Source organism: Macrobrachium nipponense, chromosome 21, assembly GCF_015104395.2.
Source record: "Macrobrachium nipponense isolate FS-2020 chromosome 21, ASM1510439v2, whole genome shotgun sequence".
NCBI lineage: Eukaryota > Metazoa > Arthropoda > Malacostraca > Decapoda > Palaemonidae > Macrobrachium > Macrobrachium nipponense.
In genome coordinates, this window is record NC_087212.1 from 41,696,451 (window position 1) to 41,716,574 (window position 20,124).

At 37.8% G+C, this 20,124-nt stretch overlaps 1 protein-coding gene across 2 annotated transcripts in view; it reads right to left on the minus strand.

The window, feature by feature from the left end:
* Positions 1-12,543: 12,543 nt before the first annotated feature.
* The window catches only part of LOC135197593 (uncharacterized), a 100,522-nt gene continuing 92,941 nt past the window's right edge, over positions 12,544-20,124 (minus strand). For both annotated transcript variants that reach the window (XM_064224629.1, XM_064224630.1), the window contains exons 5-6: positions 14,014-14,166; positions 12,544-12,804 (exon numbers count right to left, since the gene is read on the minus strand). In XM_064224629.1, the coding sequence (XP_064080699.1) occupies positions 12,680-12,804; positions 14,014-14,166 (278 nt within the window). In that variant the 3' untranslated portion in view covers positions 12,544-12,679. The remainder of the gene's footprint in view (positions 12,805-14,013; positions 14,167-20,124) is intronic.

A 20,124-nucleotide genomic window follows, 5' to 3' on the forward strand; every position in this document is an offset into this window, starting at 1 on the left:
TTAAGCTCACTCCTTCGTGTAATGAATGACCACCCCTGCAACCACTTCCCTGTGAGTAAAGGCTAAACTGCTCTGAGGTTGTGGAGCTTTTGTACCTTGTTGGAGTCCTAGCCAACTAAAAACCCCAGATGAGCTTCTGTTGCATTGATTGTGGAACTTCCTACCTGTGGGGTCTGCTAGTGTGGCCATTGTGGCCATTCATTGGGGATTTTCATGGTTGGAGGAGAAGCATTTGGGTAATAAGATACTGGCTGTTCATGGCTGTTGGATGTTTAGTAATTTAAGGGATGAGGCTGTTCACTCCTAGCAAAAAATCATTTGCTTAGGTAAATTTGTTGCTCAGGAGCTGCGACACGTTTGGGATCGTCTAACGACAGAGACCGTATGTTAGTGTGGCAGAAATAAAAGTCCTGACGACGAACTATGGTAAACTGTCCATGGATAAGCAGATGCAGTGACTGGGAGTACTCAACCAACCCCCTTTTTTCCTTTTCAACTGGTCACATTAGAAAGAATGTTAACTTAAAGCTCAGGTAGAAATATTGAAACCAAGATAAAACACAGATGACCCAAGAAAAGTTAAAATTAAAGCACAAGTGCAAAATGCAAAGTGGTGCATAGACTACGAAGAGGCATGCACATCAAAGCTAGGTAGTCTCAGTGTCTGTCTTTCCTGTCAACAAGAACAGGAGATAGCTAAACTGAGGAGGGAAGTAGAAGAAATATCAGTATCAAAGGAACTAGAGGAGCTGACAAAGGACAAACTTGAAGGCAAGAGAAGAGAAGAAAGGACGGAAAAGGAAATTGAAGACCTACAAAGAGAAGTGACGAACCTTAAAGAGAGAGAAACAGGAATTGAATAAAGAAATTGAATAACGACTTAGTAGAAAACATAGAGAGTATAGTGGATATTAGAAAACAATTGCTTAAGACTAGTTTGTATGGTGTTTTTACGTTGCATGGAACCAGTGGTTATTCAGCAACGGGACCTACGACTTTACATGACTTCCGAACCACGTTGACAGTGAACGTCTATCACCAGAAATACACATCTCTAACCCCTCAATGGAATGCCCGAGATTCGAACTCCCTCGGTGGCAGGTCAAGACCATACCGATCCCGCCACTGAGGCGCTTTTTGCTTATGAAACTGAAACAAGTACTAAAGCACTAGACAAGATACTTAAAAAAAAAAAAAAACTTTCAAAGATTGAAACTGAAACAAGCACTAGACATGGTACCAAAAATAAGCTTACAAGGATGGAAATTATGAATTCAAGAGAGCTGTTGGTAGAAGAGTGATAGCAGCCAGAAAACACAATTGCCCCCCAAAAATGAATAAGCACATCAAACACATTTGCTGTGCTCTTGGAAACAAAAGAGGTAACAACCTTAATTGGAGATTCTCTAGCAAGAGATCAGGGGTTAATTTTTGTGGCCAAAAATAGAAATAGGAGAAAAATTAATTCTTATCCAGGTGCAGAAGCAAAGATGATAGCCGAGGCAGTGAAGAAAATCAAAGTGAAAAGTAGAAATAGTGCAATCATTGTGCAGGGAGGAGGAAACGACTTATTTCTAAAAGCTGGAAGAACTGGCCAGACAGGAGGTCTTGTAGCCAACCAATCAATGACAGACTGGAGCAAATGCGCCATGAAAAGGGCGTTAGGTTCCTAAACTTTTGGGACAGATTTGTAGGGAATAAAAAGCTATATAAAAGAGATGGAACTCACTTGAATTTGGAAGGGATAAAATCACCGGGAAACCCTTTTAACAAAAACCTCTTAAACACCTCGGTGAACTGAATATTCAAGGGAAGAAGTTGGAAAGCTCTCAGAATTTGGTTAGTAATAGCACTGCAGGAAACTGTGAAAGTAAGGGAAACGAATAAACCCCTCGAGAAAAGTCCCTCAGAGTGGCACAGTTTAATGCACTATCTATTCGAAACAAAGTAGAACTCTTCAAAGCGTTGATGCCATATGAAGAATGAAACACAATATGTATCACAGACACAACAGGACACCTCGTAGGAGAGTACCAAATAGCAGGATATAAATTCTTCAAAAAAGATAGACCTAATAAAAAAGGTGGAGGAGTTATATTTCAAGGACCACCTCAATCCAAGAGTGTAAAATTACAACCAAACAAGAAGTAATTGGCATCAATATAAGCAGTCTAGGGAAGAAGCTAACTCTAATACTAATGTACAGGCTTCCCCACCAACAACAAATGTCCAACGAGGAGCTGTATGCACTAGTAGGACAAGAAATAAGTAACAAATTCCTCATAATAATGGGAGATTTCAATGCACATCAAAATTAAAATGAAAGAGACTTCTAGAATTTGTCAAAAATGAATTCCTCCACCAATGGGTAGACAAACCTACTAGAGGAAACAACATACTAGACATTGTCCTATCAACAGAAGATAACCTAACATCTGACCTTTCAGTAGGTGCAAATCTAGGCAAAAGCAACCATAAAATTATTACATTTCATATTAATATTCAACACAAAAAGGAGAAGATACTAGAGATTAGACTACCACCAAGGAGACCTAAGAAAACTAAAATAGAGTATGTTAAAAATCTAGAGTACGACCAAAACGCAGGCATAGACAATTACTGGGAAGCCTTTCTAGAAGAATACACAGAAAAACATTCCAGATGTATTCCATTAAAGCAAATACTAACAAATGGCAACCTTCAGCCTAAGTGGTTCAATAGAGAAATTAAAAATAAAATAAGAGAAAGAGACAGATGCACAAAGCAATGAATCCACACCCAACACCAAGAGAAGCAAGCAGGCATAAAGAACTCTGTAGAATGGTGGATAAATTAGTAAGAAATGCAAAGATAAGTGAGGATGAGAGAGTTGCATCAGTTTGTAAGGAAAACCCAAACGAATTCTTTGCTCATGTAAATAATTAGTAGGAAGCCAATAAAAAATAGCATAGGTCCCCTAAGAGACAATGGGGGAAACAGAGAACCCAGAAGTGGAAAAAGTAGAGTTACTGAATAAGTTTTTTACTAGTGTTTTCACAATTGAAGACACTACCTCAATCCCTGAACCAGCTATTAAATATGAAGGGCCAGAACCACTAGACAATAATATTTACAAAAGACATTAAAAACAAAACAAGTTCAAATCTCCTGGCCCGGATTGGATTCATCCGAGAGAAATTAAAGAGTTGAAAGAGGAGATAGATCCTCACCTATATTAACTCTACAGAAAAACGGCAGAACAACGAAAGGCACCCAAAGGATGGAAACTAGGTAATGTGCCCCCAGTTTACAAAAAATGTCCAAGAGAAGAGCTGGGAAATTATAGACCAATCTGTCTAATGTCGGTCCCTTGTAAAAATTTTTAGTCCATAATTGCTGATCAAATTGTGGATCACACTGATAGAAACAACCTGTTGTTAAACAGTCAACATGGCTTCAGGCAAAACAGATCCTGCCCATCAAACCTCTTGGAGTTTTTCCATAACACTCTTGGTATTTACAACAGTAGTAGAATAATAGATATACTCTGCTTAGATTTCCAAAAAGCCTTTCACAAAGTTCCACACAAGAAACTAATGACTGGATCGATGACTAGCTAACTAATAGAAAATGCCCTCTCTTGTTTTTTATCTATATTAATGACATTGATGTAGGATTAACTAGCAGGATAGCCAAATTTGCAGACGACACCAAACTAGGAGTAAATGCAGCAGACCCAGTGACAGTAGAAAGTTTAAGAAATGATCCAAAGAAAATAGGAGAGTGGTAAAAAAGATGGCAAATGCCTTTTAGGAAAGTGCAAAGTGTTATAAATAAGGACAAACAACTATCATGCCAACTACATGCTGCTTAGGGATGACATAAACAGTGTAGAACAAGAAGAGGACCTTGGAGTTATTATTACCAAGGACTTTAAATCCACAAAACAGTGCATTAAAGCTGAGAATAAGGCACAAAAACTAGTGGGATGCATAAAGAGGCAGTTCAAATACAGAAACAAGGAAACAGTGCTGCACCTCTACACATCAATAGTTAGACCACATCTTGAATATGCAGTACAATTTTAGTCACCAACACTATGAAAGGACATAAATATAAATAGATTAGAAGGGGTACAAGCAAGAGCCACAAAGTTAATTCCATCCATCAGACAAATAGGTTACCAAAGACGACTAGAGAGCCTGAACATGTATGACTTAGAAACATGACGATTGCGAGACAAATAATAGAACATTTAAAAAAACTGAAAGGCATAACAAAAGTAGACAGTAACCTATTTACGTTAAACGAAAATCAGACAAGAAAAAATGGATGGAAACTAGAGCTGAAGAGATACAACACATCTCATTGCAGGAATTTCACATACAAGATATGTGACACATGAAATAAACGACCACCAGAAGTTGTAAACAGCAACAGTGTGGAAGAGTTTAAAAGAAAGCTAGACGAAATCATTAGGTTACTGTGAATGAACAGTAAAACCTGCTCCTAGAGATAAGTGAGCACAAGATGTCTCCTTGGATGGACAAACAAGTCTTCAAGACATCCTAATCCTTGTAACTCCCTGTAACATCTGAATCGCTTCTCCAAACATAAAGAGATACAGATCCTCTTGGTTGGTGGCATCTCTCCACACAAGACTGGTGAAGGTTGTGCTAAGGTAGAACCTCTCTCGGCCACTCAGCTTGGGGCCACCAGGAGCTACTATGGTCATCCTAAGACTTTGGAAACCATTACTGTTCAGGACACATGGAACAGGCAGAACGGAGGCAATGCGTAACCTCCCAGATTGTTCCTAGCATGTCAGAAGGGAGTACTCAGCCACAGCAAACAGATCTGGGATGCATGAACAGTAGACCTCTAGCTTCCTGTTGAACCATGTAACAGAGTTCTAGCATGGGTCTTCGCCAAGTAGACAGAGGAGACAATAGGGTAACCGAAGGGGATGTCCTATGATGATAAGACACCTCCCCCAACCCCTTGTGACCAAGGTGGCATTCTTGAGCAACATAGTGCAGCGCTACAGATGGATCATAACACTTGCAGACAAGAACAACTGGTATAGTATTGAGATACAGTACTGGTTAATACTAAAATACAGATTTTATTCTCTAATCTACTAATAAAATTTAGAGAATAAGTACCTTTTATAACCACTACCCCTTTTTATCTCACCCTTTCCTTCAGTCTAACTGCAGCTGCTAACACAATTTCAGTCTGAAGTCAAATGAATTAGTGGATCAGAAATTCTACCATTAATAAAATTTCTGTACTGATAACTACCTTCTATTTTTTATGGGCTGCTTGGTGAGCAAGAGCCCGTGCTGACACAAGGTCAGCTTAATCAAAAACAACAAACTACCACCTTCTAAAATTTACATGTCCAAACCTCCCTATTTTACTCAAGCTATATTATTTTCAAACTCAAGAGATATGAGCAAAGATCTTTGTTAACTGAACCAGATGCAAGACTTTGCTTGCTCAGCAGCTTGAACTGATGCTTTGAACTCCAAAGTAAAAGAAAACTTTCCTTCTAAAGCATTCACCTCAATGTAACTGGTAACCTTTCCCCCCATAACATTTCATCTCAATGTAACTGGTCCATTGCTCCTTGAGCCAAACCTTGCAGACAGGACAGGTGAGATCACATGAGCACACCTGTCACTCTAGCAAGGAATTAATTTCGTGTAGGTCCCTATCAACATTATCCATACATGTACCACGTAACTTGACAGGTAACTCAGGACACTTACACTGTGGTAACTTTGAACAAAAGTTTAAAAACTTAAAGCAAACTATTTAAATCTCACACAAGTAGTCAAACTGTACAGATCAAATGGAAAATAATGAAAAATATAAATGGAGGAATACCAATGAGCCGACAAAAATATTAACCCCATAGGGGATAGTGCCATAGGTACCCTTCATGCTGCAAACACCAACCTTTCAGTCCCTAAGGGCACCCACTTTTTAGCATTTAGCCTTTTAATTTACCCTTTATACCTTCCTCCAGTCTTGCTGTCCAACTTCTTTGATTATTGCCTCTTGGTATAACTATATATGGTTTCTCCCAGTTCCACATTTAGATCCTTGTACTTCATTCCGTTTATTTTCTGGATCTCTTCCATCTTGCTGTCAAACTGCTTCAACTCCCAAATCACTCTCTCAAGCACTGAATGGCCGAGAGTGCCCAAGTGCTTGGCTTTACACAAATTTCAAAAAATCAAAAGCAAAAACAACTATCACCAAGTTTGTATCAAACTTGAAATGAATAGTAAGGTGTTCAGCAAGAAAAATACACAAAGGCAAAAACTCATTACAATCTCCAGAATACCGTAATTAAAACAATATAGGTTAATAATAAAATGACAAATGCTAAATCATTCAAGCAATACATGACTAATCCTGACAATGCTAACTATACTCTCAATCAGATGAACCTAAAAAAATCTAATCATAAATGTATAACAAAAAAAGGTTTCTCATCTTTAAATAAAAATTACACTCTGGTATTACAATATGGCGGAAAAAAAACTGACCTTCCACTATCACTGTAAACTACATTAAAGGCGCTGTCGTCGACTTTCCAAAGAAGTCGACGTCATTCCGTACTCTGGTTGTCACACACGTTCTTCTTCATACCGTGGTTGCCGTTGTCAAAACGTAAACGAACCATCTGAGCTGTGACTTCCCGGAATGATGAAACAACTATGCTTTATAACACAAAGCAACTAGTGGGTTGTGCTTCCCTGTGTTTAATGATGCTCCATAGAATTAAAAAAAAATCTTTGGGTTCGGTCCTGGTTAAAAAGACGTGAAAAGTTTTATTTAAAAAAATAAGATAGGGCTAGCCTAGATAAGCTATTCGTAACGTTGTTTACAAAACCACAATCAGACTGTATTATAAGTTAAGCTAGAGAAACACTGCAAAAATTTTAAAGATTTTTGTTTATATTTGCTAATGCAAAAATAAAATTGAAAAAACAATGAGAGCAGACCGAGGCTATATAGCAATCTGATATTCATGATACAGCATGCTTATTTGTATGAAGATCAGCAAGTTCAGGAAAGTTTTCCCCGAGTCGCATGGTGATTTCTTGGGAATTTGTTCATTTAAGACCCTTTTTCATAAAACTATCATGTTTATGGTCCCATAAGCATCGTTTCTCCCCCATATCTTCGACAAAAAACTGTTCTGACAATCTTGTCCACTGTACCAAGAACTTCATCTCGCATCTGATGACTTGAAATGTGCACTCTCCGAGATATAAACAAACAATAAAGTCGACGGTAGCGACTAGCGATGGGTTGAATTCGATCGGTACCGTTTTCAAAATTCCTGACGACGACACCAGAAAGTCGTCGTCAAAACATGAAAATTCGACGTCAAATTCAAAAGTCAACGGAAATTTTGCTAGTGTGGCAGCACCTTAAATGTTAAAAGTATGAACATCGTTCGTGCACCTTCTCCTTTTCCCTTCACTAACATCACAGCCTTTCTACCTGTCTCCTGAGCAATATTCCCACTTCAAATTTTTACTGATCAAATTGAAATTGCCCAATGGAACCAAGGGACCATGAATTCTCTCAACTTTATAAAGAAATTTGTTTATAAAATAGCTCACATGGATAAATTGACATTGTCTTTAAGACCCATATACCAAAACAAAAGGATCACACTATGATCGGGGATGGTAAACTGGAGTTTACAGAAGGTGATTAATTTTGTAGTCAGGAACGCCAAAATTTGTGTGTGTGTTTTGCTAGTCATGCACTACCATGAGCTTCTGGAATCTTTTCAGTGTCTATGCACATACTCTTGATTCGATAAGGGTGTAAAAGTAAATATATGAAATTTTGCTTTTACCTTGCAAGAATATCTAATTGTGCAAAAGACTTTCAGTTTTAAGGGTTGGCACTATCTTGATTACTGGCTACTGTGCCTACAAAAGAAGGTGCCATGTCAAGAGGTGGGGATGGGGCTTGGCAGAATGACTGCAGGATAGAGAATTCTCCTATCTGGATATCAGAAAATCTACCTCCAGAACTCCTTGTGCAAGCAGATACCGGGAAAACCAAAAGGATTATGTTGACATTGAGGTAAAACTGGGTGCCAAAGAGTATCTCTGTTCACTTCCCTGAGACCACTGTGCTCATTAACTATCCTAACGACCTTGTAAAAATGCCTCTCTAACTCTGGTTCTGCAGGCACAGGACATCAGGTCTTGCAGAATTCCTAAATGTAGTTGGATTCTTTACCAAAGTGAAAGGAAATACAGTAGCCCAGCCCTATTCATGCCCAAGAGGGTCATTCAAAGGCACTAAAAGTGGTCAAGGTCAGCCTCACTAACCTTGTGCCTCGAAATTGAAGCCAACACAGACAGGCTGGTGTCTCTATCATATTGATAAACAAGAGCTGCACACTGCCTGTCCACTGTGAAGCAGCACTCAATGGTACACAAGCTGGGTTAGTTCTGGGCTATGCACACTCTTACACTGATCTGGAATGAGAATGGTCCACGCTGGTACTAAGCACAGGAGTATGGCCATGCTAACAATGTTTAGGAGACAAAGTGTGAGCAGGTCCTAGGATGTGCTGAAATAGACCAGAGAACTAAAAAGGACTGCAGTGTTGGAAAGTGGACTACTCCCTGCAAGCTGTCATTAAAGCACCAAAATAGGAGAGTCATGCTTTGTAATGGTCAGGAGACTTATCATGAGCAGATCCTAAGATGCACTGAGAAAGTTCTGGAGAGCTCAAATAGCCTGTAGTGCAAGAAAGTGCAGAATCTTCACAAGAAGCACCAATACAGGAAAAGTCATTGTCAGTACTTACCATGTGCAAGCGACCTGGCTGAGTACGAGTGGACTCTTGTGCTCATTCACCTGCACTGTCCAGACAAACCTCATGTGGTAAGGTTCTAGTATCACTGTCACTCTAAACAGAAGAGCGACAGGCAAGATATAACTTTTTAGTCTTCTTGCAAAGCACAGCATTCTGGGCTTTCTTTAATGCTTCCACCAATCCCATAATGGGGCTGAGAAGGAGGAAGGTAAGCAGACAAAGAAGGAGAAGAGATAGAGAAAGGGGAGGAGAAGAGGAGGAAGACAATGACAAGCAAGAGAATGAAGGCAATTCATGGTCACACTTTAACCTCCCAGAGGGGGATCAATTCTTCAAATCCCAACAGAGAGGCTTTCAACTTATAAATGCCCACCAATCTGGGTAAACATGCAGTCATTGCCCTATGACTGGTTTCCACCCCTATGGAGTAAGCAGAGACCAGTTCTGACCGTCAAGGAATACTTTTACTTACGAAATGAAATAGACCATTCATTACCTTCCTCACCTGATCCACGAGTTTCCAGTGTTGCTGCTAAACATTACAGAGATCTTTTGACATTTGGCTAGAGGTCTCCTTGGAAGTTATTTGTCTGCACCTGCAGCTTCTTTTGCTAATTTGTCAACCCCATTTCCCAGAACACCAACAAAATGGAACTGAAAGATATACATATATAGTAACTCTAAAGTCACAAGTCCCCTGCAACGCATGGTTGATGTTACCTTGGGTATAACTTACACCTTATTTTGCTTAGGCACTGAACTTGATGGTCTACTTGTAATAACACAAGTCTAAGCTTGGTCTATATCGAGGAATAAGAGGATGGCTGGTGCCCAAATGAACCTTCTGTGAATTTGCATGAAGTGGCTAATGTAATGGAAGTTTTCTGCACATGATTCATACATGACTTGGAAGTTATAAAGTGTGAATGTGAGACACCATTAACCTGTTCTGAAGCTACCTTTTGTTGTTAATATATATATATATAGATATATATATCTATATATATATATTATATAAAGATATATATATTATATCTATACTATAAAAATGCCTTGTCCCTTTAGAGAAGCAGCTCCATATGATTTTTTTTCCCGAGACTGTCAGCCTTTCTGTACACTGGCTGCAGTCCCCCAAGTCAACTGACCACATGATGCACCTGTTATTGTTAACAGTGGCAACCGATTCGTTATTTAGGAAGAGGGTGGGTTGAACGACCCAAGTATTTCCCCAGTGGAACACAATCTGGGTCTAACATTAAGAAACGCTCGTTGACCAATGATATATACATTAAAAAATCTATACTCGATTGTAACCTAATACGAAAAGTCAGGCATTAAGATCTGACTTAAAGCAACTTCACCTCTATATTAAAAAAATTCGTGGTAGATCTAAAATTGAAAATAATCTTGATGGCTATTCGTCATGGTTTAGAAAAACGACTACCTAATTACCTACCTATTATTGTTAGTCTAATTGTAAATTATGCATTAAATTACCTATTAACTGCGGACGGGCAGGATGTGGGGAAATACACTGGAAGAAATGGATAAAGTCTGAGCCAGTTTCTTGCCGAGAGGTTGAATTCTATGTAATGTATTCTGTGATAGAGGTTCAAAACGCATGCTTAATATTAGAACAATTTCCGGCAACAATGATGGCCTTCTACGAGGAACCTACCATAACCAAAATAAGGGTATAAATGAAACTACACTTACCATATCTCCGTTAATGATTCGTTCATTTCACCTCAAAGGTTCTATGAAGACAACTTGAGTCCAGGCACATGGACAATACCGTGAAATCACACACAGTAGAGCATTATCAACAGTAACAACTCTTCTCTTCTCGAGGTAAATCAGAGTTCAGAGGCTAACTGGTCGCATGACAAGGACCCAAAAGTATGCGAACCACAGTGGGAAATGGGCAGTACATGAAATCAGTTTTCTTGAAAAATCAGAGCCACACAATTTCTGCCGCAGGTTTAGGTTAATTGGCTGATGCGAAATTTCTGAAAATATCTATAACAATATGACCAATAACAATACATTTTCGTTAGAGCAGGCTGCGTTTCTTCGTCACAGTTCTACGAACCTTTGTGTATTCACTCTCCGCTTTTATTGAAACTTCCAATTGATCGTTTGGGCGGCCGAAAACACCTCGGCAACATCTGGCGAGAACGTTAGGGGAAATTAAAGCGAAACGCTCTTGATGTGCTGTATTCATTCACTTACCTTTTTTTCTTATTATCACTTTGTTAGATAAGATCAAAAGTCTGTTTATTTCTAAAAGTCAAGAAACTGTTCTGCAAGTGATGGATACATGCACTCCCCCAAATCATAGAACATAAGTAATGGACCAGATTGCCTTGCAGAAGTGAGCAACCTTCCCTTAAGACTTGTTTAGATGTCGAGGGCTAGGCTGATGAATCCCGATACGAATGCCGAGGATTAAGTCTCTGCAGAATTTCTTTGATAATTGGTTTCTTTAACATAACTGCAGACTAAACATCGTTAACACTGCTGGCTGGCAGTTCACGGTTCATTTAAAGAAGCCGTTTTTTTCTTTAGTTAGTCTTTTTTTTTTTTTTCAAGAAATAATGGATTCTAACATAATGGGGATATTCCACGTACTGCAGTATCAGTTTTAATATCTTAGCAATACAATGTATTGGTATTTCAGAAAAAGATAACTTGCGGATTTCTACAAAATATAACTCAATACAAACAATAATGACTATTTCACAATATGGAACCCCTGCTTATAACCTATAGCTATTTTTGGTAGTAATCAAATCCATTTTAGTCTCAAAATAAGGATTTAATAATTACAATCCGCTAGTCCTCTCCACATTCACACCGAAAAATGTCAAGTTTTGCCTCAAGAACCCTTTGCCTCCATTAAAAATTTGTCCTACACACTCGTGTCAGTATATCTTAAAAAAAAATTATATATATATTAGTGATGAAGTATTGCCGTAATAATTTTATGGGACGTTTCGACCTGGAAGCTATTAGGCTGTCCTAGATCTAAATCTGAGATAAGCTGTATAGACAAAAAAAGGGATTCGGGTAAATAAAATTCTGAGGAATTATTCAATGATATTCACATAAATCTATCCGAGTATTTACCTTTAAATTTACCTAAGTATTTCGTTTTAGGAAGGCTGAGTAGCTACAGATAAGACCCACAGGGCAATTGCCAATGTCTGCGTCTAGTTTACAAGAAGGAAATTAATTCAAATTGTAATCTAATTTCAGGTTCTGCTTTGAAATCGTGAAGCTCGAGTGCGTGAATATTGTACACAAAAAACATTCTCTAATAAATGCACATATACTGTAAATAAATATATAATTTGCATACATTATACAAATTGTTTCAGGAAACAAGAATACAGGAGGGTGCCTAAACAACTCTGCACAAAGTTGAAATTACGATTAACTTACTGTTGAATGTTCGGACGTTTTAGTGTTAGAATGCAGATTCCAAATTCCTTGTTCACGTTCGACATTCCTGATTATTTCCAATTTCAAGTATCTTCAGACATTATGTATAAGATTTGCAAAGATCCAGACACAACGTATAAGTTATATATATTATAATATATTAATATATATATATATATATATATAGATATATATATATATATTATATGTAATGTATTATATATGTATATAATTAATATATATTATAATATATATATATATTATTTAAGGTGAATGACCCTAAGTTTTTATTAAATATCTTGAGTGACACTGTTTCCCCCTCGTTTTCTCCTAATACGGGTCAGAGTGCAAAGAGGTCTTCTGAGACTGGAGGCCAACTCAGAGCTGAGTCTATTTCCCCAGACCGGAGTGGATGTAGGGTTGGTCGTCGTGGTTGTAACCGAACATGAGGCGTCGTATGTGGGTGGGATTTCGCGGTAAACCAGATTCGGCACTTGTCGTCTCGCTGCTTCGGGCTGGAAGCAGAAAGATATGTCGGTTTTTAGACAAATAGTACTTTCTTTAAAATTTCAATTCACAATTTACACTTCAAAACTCAAATTCGGTAACACACAAGACATACTTTCTGTGATTTTATTTCACTACCCTTCAGTTACGTTAAGAAACATTAGAGCTTGAGTTTTCCTTAATATTTCCAGCATGAAGAAACTCCCCCCCCCCCATTGAAATGAAATTGAAGACAGAAAGATTATTTCCAGGAAACAAGTTCATGCCTTTTTTTTGAAGTACGGCAAGATCAGGAAACATGTGCGACAAGTCAAGACATATCAACAAAATAGTATTTATCATACAGCCTATCTTAAGATGCTGAGCTACAGTTGCCAGAAAACCGAAGTCGAGAGGATACTATTTTCTTTTCACTATTTAATCAAACATTCAACCCGATCCATGACATGACGAAAGTCAGACCACTTCATAAGGCTCTGGACAGTCTTGTAAATATGTAAAGTAACTGCTAGTCTTAAAAAAAAACTTTCGAATTATGTATGTATATATATATATATAGATATATAGATAATATATATATATATATATATATATATATATATCATACAAATACATACATACAGACATACTACATACATACTACATACATACACATATATATATATAGATATATATATATATATATATATTATACATATATATATATATATATATATCTATATATATATATTAATTATATAACATAGAGACTATATATATATATATATATATATATAGATATTATTATATAGACTATCACATACATAAATACATACATCATACATACATACATACATTACATACATACCATATTCTTATATAATATTAATAATATTAATATTATATATATATACATGATATATATAGTATATATATATATTATATATTATATATGATATATAATTATATATATTATATTATATATTATTTAATATAATATATGATATAATATATATATTTCTTCAAGCCAAACGGACGTAATCATCCGGTTGTGCTAACTGACCAAATTGCACGATGCTGAAAATGAAAACTTTCATTAACATCGGATTACTCTTAGAAATTAAGTTTGTTTCTTCTGTGTAAGTTTAGTGTAAAGGAAAAGTCCTGGGCATTTTGTTATCTTTGCCAGCCATACCATGAAACGAAACGGTTTCACGCTAAATGTTCTTATTACCCACCTCCATGCTTCGAGAGGAAGCTCAGGAAGTCTGATGGGTCTATGGCACCATTTTTGAAACCGCCCTGCTCTTGGCTCATCCCCGCTGCCTCCTCTACGCTGTCCAGATTGACGCGAAGGTCGTTGAAGAATTTGCGCATGTCTGACAGTACTCCTGAAAGAGATTACGGTCACGTAAGGTTTGTTTCCAGAAGATTGTGAAAGCACTTTGGAAATGGGCAACTGAATGAAAAAATAAGATATACCACCGGGTCACGTAAGGTTATTTTTAGAGGATTTTGAAAGACTGGGACACTTTTCAGTACAGCGTGACAACGGTGGACGAAAAGCGTCTTAATTTTTTTTTTCTGTAGTTACCTGATCAAAAGTAAATTTCGCTTTTTTTTCTATACCTGCACTTAGCAGTGGGGTAACTGGACAAAAACAATCAAGGTTATTTCAAGTAGTTTTTCTTAGGGTGCGCCCACACAACAGCTAAATTAGCTTACAACGGCCACTCACTGCATACATAACACAAACTGGTTGAAAACAAGTCAACGACCCTATGTGGAAAATGAATCTCTGGCAAAGGCTGGATAATCGTATGGAGCTGTTTAGGACTACCTACAGGTTGACTTGTTTTCAACCTGTGGGATTTCTATGTGAAACTGCTGACTCGTTTTTAACTTGCGTTGGAAGTTTTGCAATGATTTTTTTTTGTTTTTTGCTAATTCTCAACCTGCGTTGGATGTCTATGTGATAATGTGATATTAGTGACTCGTTTTCAACCTGTGGTGGATGTCCATTCCCTGTTGTTGACTTGTTTGCAACTTATGTTGGATGTCGATGTGATGATGTTGACTCATTTTCAACCTATGTTAGATGTCTATAAGATGTCACTGGCTTGCTTTCAATCTGTGTTGGAAGTCTATGAGATATCACTGACTTGTTGTCACTCTGTGTTGGATGCCTATCAGATGCCACTGACTTGTTTTTTACCCGTGATGGATGTCTATAAGCTGTCACTGACTTATATTCAACCTGCGTTGGATGTACTATGTGATGAAGCATTTTTTCAGAGTTTGAAATGTCTTTGGGATAAGTTTCCAATGTGTGTGTTTGTGACAACTTTCACTGTTAGAGTGGATACACACTCATCCGTACTCCCTCGGAGTCAAAATTCCAAAGCTGCAGATCAGGCAATGCACCAAAAGTAACACGAAAAAGTGTCCCAGGGACTTCAACATCAGAGGATCTCCACCGAGAAATGAAGAGCAGACGACGATCAACCTAAAATTTATTCCAATTTCATTTCCTGATAAAAACGAATAGGTTTATTGCGTGATAACGGAACATATGGATTGGCGTTTAGCGACATTCTTTGGATATTATATTTTAGAGATTTATCCATATTATGACTTAGCAAAATGGAGTTCCCTATACTTAAAACGGGTTGACTGTTTCACGTTCCTAATAAATGCAAGTAGTAGTTTGCTCCATTAAAAAATAATACTAGTCACTGCCATGTTTATCCTTCAGTTAACGCAAATCAGTGATGAGCATTGCGTAGAAAACTTTTGCAGAACTTCATATTCATGGAAAGGTCATCAGCAGCACGCCATTCATCTACATACACTGTCCCACTATCTTGCATGCATTAACGATCGTCTTAAATTATATATATATATATATAATATATATATTATATATATATATATATATATATATATATATATATATATATATATATATATATATATATATATATATATATATATATGGGGTGAACAAAACTTATCACAGCCTTTCTACGCCTTGAGTTTAGACGAATAATCTAGAGCTGTTACGAAGACTGGAATATCAACAACTCACTCCGCGATGTTATTTTTTTTAAAAACAAACGGCGTTCTTAAAGTATGTAGGCACAGAAATGTAACGTACTCTAATGTAATGACGTCATTATCTATTTCCTAATATGCATTTCGAGATAATTGTTTGAAATTATGGTTTAACGTACACATATGTAACAGCAAATTTCAACAGAATAATTATGTTAATTGCTACTCTAGAATTCAGAAATGCATAACTTTTCATTAGCCCGTAGTAGGGGTAGCGTCGTCAGTGCACCTCACATAGTATATGTATTCTGGCTGTTCAACCTCTCGAACTATTACTTCTTAAGGCACCTACGGGGTTTTATACCAGTTTCACACTTAGATCCTTGCACTATTTCCGTTCACAGTTATGAAACAGGGTTAAAGATATAAATTTTGAAATCACTCATGGCCCAGTCGAACTTTCTCCAATTCGGTGAAACCATAGAGAGGCAAAAAGAAAGGAAAAAGACCAAACGGCGATTTCATTCTCAGAAATCACGAGCGTTTCTTAGAATGGGATTCTACGCGGACTAAAAATAGACAATTACGTGGAACTGACAACAATTTCGCAAAAAGAGAGAAAAAAAATGACAACCCTGAACTTACTCGCAGTTCTCCCGAATCACGACCGTTTCAAGAGATCATTCATTTCCAAGGACTTCCCCGCTAAAACGGGGGAAAAAAAAAAATAAAAGGAGAGCATGGACTGAACCGTTTAAGTAGAGACAACGCATTCATTGTACTGATGGTAGACCATCACGCGAAAGACGAGCAAATCTAATTGATCGTAAATATAGTGTCATACAAGGTCGTCCATCACGTGATGTGGCTACACGACAGATGATGATTCACTGAACCTTGGCACATTTTCCAGTATTCCAGCATTGCGCAATTACACAATGACGAGGGGATTTTTAACCGGTCGATCTAAATCAATTACAAAATGTCATGACCAGGGAGCTCATTTTAATCTGTATGGTCAAGATTTTTACCGGAATATATTTGTCTAACATCAGCCAAACTTTCACCTTTAATTAAATGAAGTTATTGAAAGAATATTTTATTTTAGCTCCCGTGACTGCGAGTAATATATTTGGTTTTCAACGAAGAAAAAATTCTACGCTGTAATGGCTTCAATATCTTACTGCTTATATCTCGAGGAGTGGGGGGGGGGGGGGGGGGGGGGTTATTTTTGGAAAATGCCTCATACACGTGATATTGCATTCCTTTCTAAACCATGAGCAATTATTGCCCCTGGCGCCAAGCGTACTAAATGCAAATGAGGTAATCAAAACATATTATACCATTACTATGATTACACCATCCAAACAGAAGAAAATTAAAACAAACCACGAAGACAACAAAATTATTTATAAAGAACTCATACCAAATTTAAGCAATAAATTCAAAGCTTTGAATTAATTTAGTTTCAGTAACACAATGTCTTTGACAACCCTGAAGGAGACAAATAAAAATATAATAAAATAAAATAAAATAAAATAAAAAAAGTGCCTCGCTTAGGGGATATGATGTCAAGATCTCTTTTCTACAAAGCAACAAAAACTAGATGACAAATTATGAAGGAGATTTTCACTCATGAAGAGAGTCCTGTAAAGTTAGTAGTTACGGTGTCCTCTGGCCCAGATAATCATGTAATGAATTTTTTATCGGAAAATGCAACAGAGATTTGGCTCTGGATACTTGGTCATTATGTTCCTGAATGTTACGGCTCAAAAGAATGAAATGAATTTGACTTTTGGATGTGGAAGATTAGTAGTCATTGCGTTTCTTGCTGTCAGACTCAATCAACATTTGATGCTCAATGTTGAAAAATAACTAGCCTTCGGATATTAGGTACTAGGTACTAGAAAAAAGGGGGGTTGAGTAAATTTCCCCCCAAACTACATTTCTTGGTATTATAAAACAATTCCTGAACATTTTTTTACCGTTTGTACGTAATTCAGACCAAAACTTTCTCGAGCACATCTCTCTTCTCTAGTTCGAAATAATAATAAAAAATACTATTTTTTATGATCCAGTTACTCCTTAATTATCTACGGACACGAAAGAAAGATTTTCTGAACTGCGCTTCTCTCTTACACACATAATAAAAATACGCCAAGAGTACGTTGAGTTACGTTTCTACAATCTAGTTATATTAATCAAACTGGGTCAGGAGTTTCAAAAATATACATTATGTAACTAAATTATCCAGATTTCATGGAATCTTTTCGCCTAAAACCACTGGCATAACAAACCTCTGCTACAATTCAAGTGGATCGGGATTTTAATGTTTGGTATACTGTCTCTTTTATGATAAGCTCATTTTTATTATATTATTTTCAGTGCCATTGGGACTTCATGCCAATTAGTTTTTATAAAATTTACGTGCCTAGGATGATGGAATATTAATGGCAAAAGTCACTCCCTCTATAGTCACGAAACCGGGGAAAAAATTTGTGATGAAAAAAAAAAAAAAAAAAAAAAGATTCCGAGTATTACCTACAGAACTGGAAAACCGAAATAGTCTAGTTTCTGTTGAGAAATTTACCACCATCCTCCAAAAGCAGAGCCGAATTTTGTTACCAGGTCAGTGGACCTACTTAACAACGCCCAAAAGACACTGAAGTAGCCGCCCTTTCCCAGTACTTAAGATCCGAAACCTTCCTGTTTTCCAGCACAGATGATGAAACGTTTATTGAATCCTGTCAACAAGAAAGGCCAGTGTCTACTGATCATCTACATCCAAAAGCTAAATTCAACAGATTTTTTCTGCCTCAAGATCCAGAAACCTAATCATTTTCCAGTACCTGAAGCTGAATATCGATTTATTTTTTCTACACCAAAGGACCTAACTGCAGATACATAAATGGATACTCTAACGCCGTGGTCCTTAACCTTTTTCAGTGTACGCACCCTTTTCGAATCAGCAGTCAGTTCTCGCACCGTCTGAATTGCTGAAAAAAAACTATAGATTCTATAGCTCAGAGCACTGCTGTAGCAATAATAATAATAATAATAATAATAATAATAATAATAATAATAATAATAATAATAATAATAATAATAATAATAATAATATGTTTTGTTAAAAGTGATTGCTGCTTCAGTACTTAATCTTGTAGAGAGTCTTCTCTATTTTTTGATGACGGCTTTCTCGTTGTTGCTTATACTGGCGAGCAACGCACCAAAGGGTATGGTAAAATTCGGTTGAGTCATTTGGTTTATTATTGCTTATACAATTCTTGCTTACACAATTCCCTTCCTCGACGTCCTTGTCCCGAAGACGAATCAGAAGCTAGCGACAACAGTCTACACCAAGGCTACGAACCTTGGACTTTGTCTAAATGGAGATAGCGAGTGTCCTGCACGGTTCAAGACCACCACCGTCAGGGCCTTCGTCAAGAGGGCCCTCTCACACTGTTCGACGTGGCAGGACACGCACCTCGAACTCGACCGAGCATCCCAGATGCTGATTAATAATGGGTACTCAAATAAACTCGTAAACCGAGAAACACGAGCCGCCCTTGACAAGTGGTACATGACGGAGGAAGAGAGAAGGAACATCCCACCCCCGGAGGATATAAAACTTTTCTACAAAGCCTTCATGCACCACCAATACAAGGAGGACGAAGCAGCCACGAAGAAAATAATACAGGAACACGTCCGCCCTATGGAGGAAGGGAAGAGAGTGCCCCTTATTATTTACTATAAGAATCGGCGTACGAAGGATCTCCTGATGCAGAACAACCCCTTCCCGCCCGTAGGAGACTCCCTAAAGCAGTCCAACGTTGTCTACCGATACGTATGCCCCGCTCAAGGATGCCCTGGGATTTACATCGGCATGACGACGATGCACCTGTCTAAAAGGAGGGTGCCATTAGGCAGCACGCCCTTGCAGTACACCAGCAAGACATCACAAGAGACGACATCATCAGGAATGTCAAAATCATCGGGAGAGCCCCTGACCCGCGACGTCTGCGCCTCCGAAGCGCTGCTTATACTCGAGCAAAAGCCTCCCCTTAATACCACTCAAGAAGCGTTCCTGATACCGACGTGTGTGAGGAGGACCGGACCCCCCCCGCGCCCCCCCCCCCCCCCCAACCTCAACGGAAGTACCAGAGCGCATGTAACAAACACCGGACATGAAGCACATTATCAGAATAATACCAGGGGTGACGTCATTCAGGTAGAAGCCAATCAAGAGGCTCCCAGTGATAACCCCCGCCTGAGAAGGTCTGCAAGACTCGTAAACG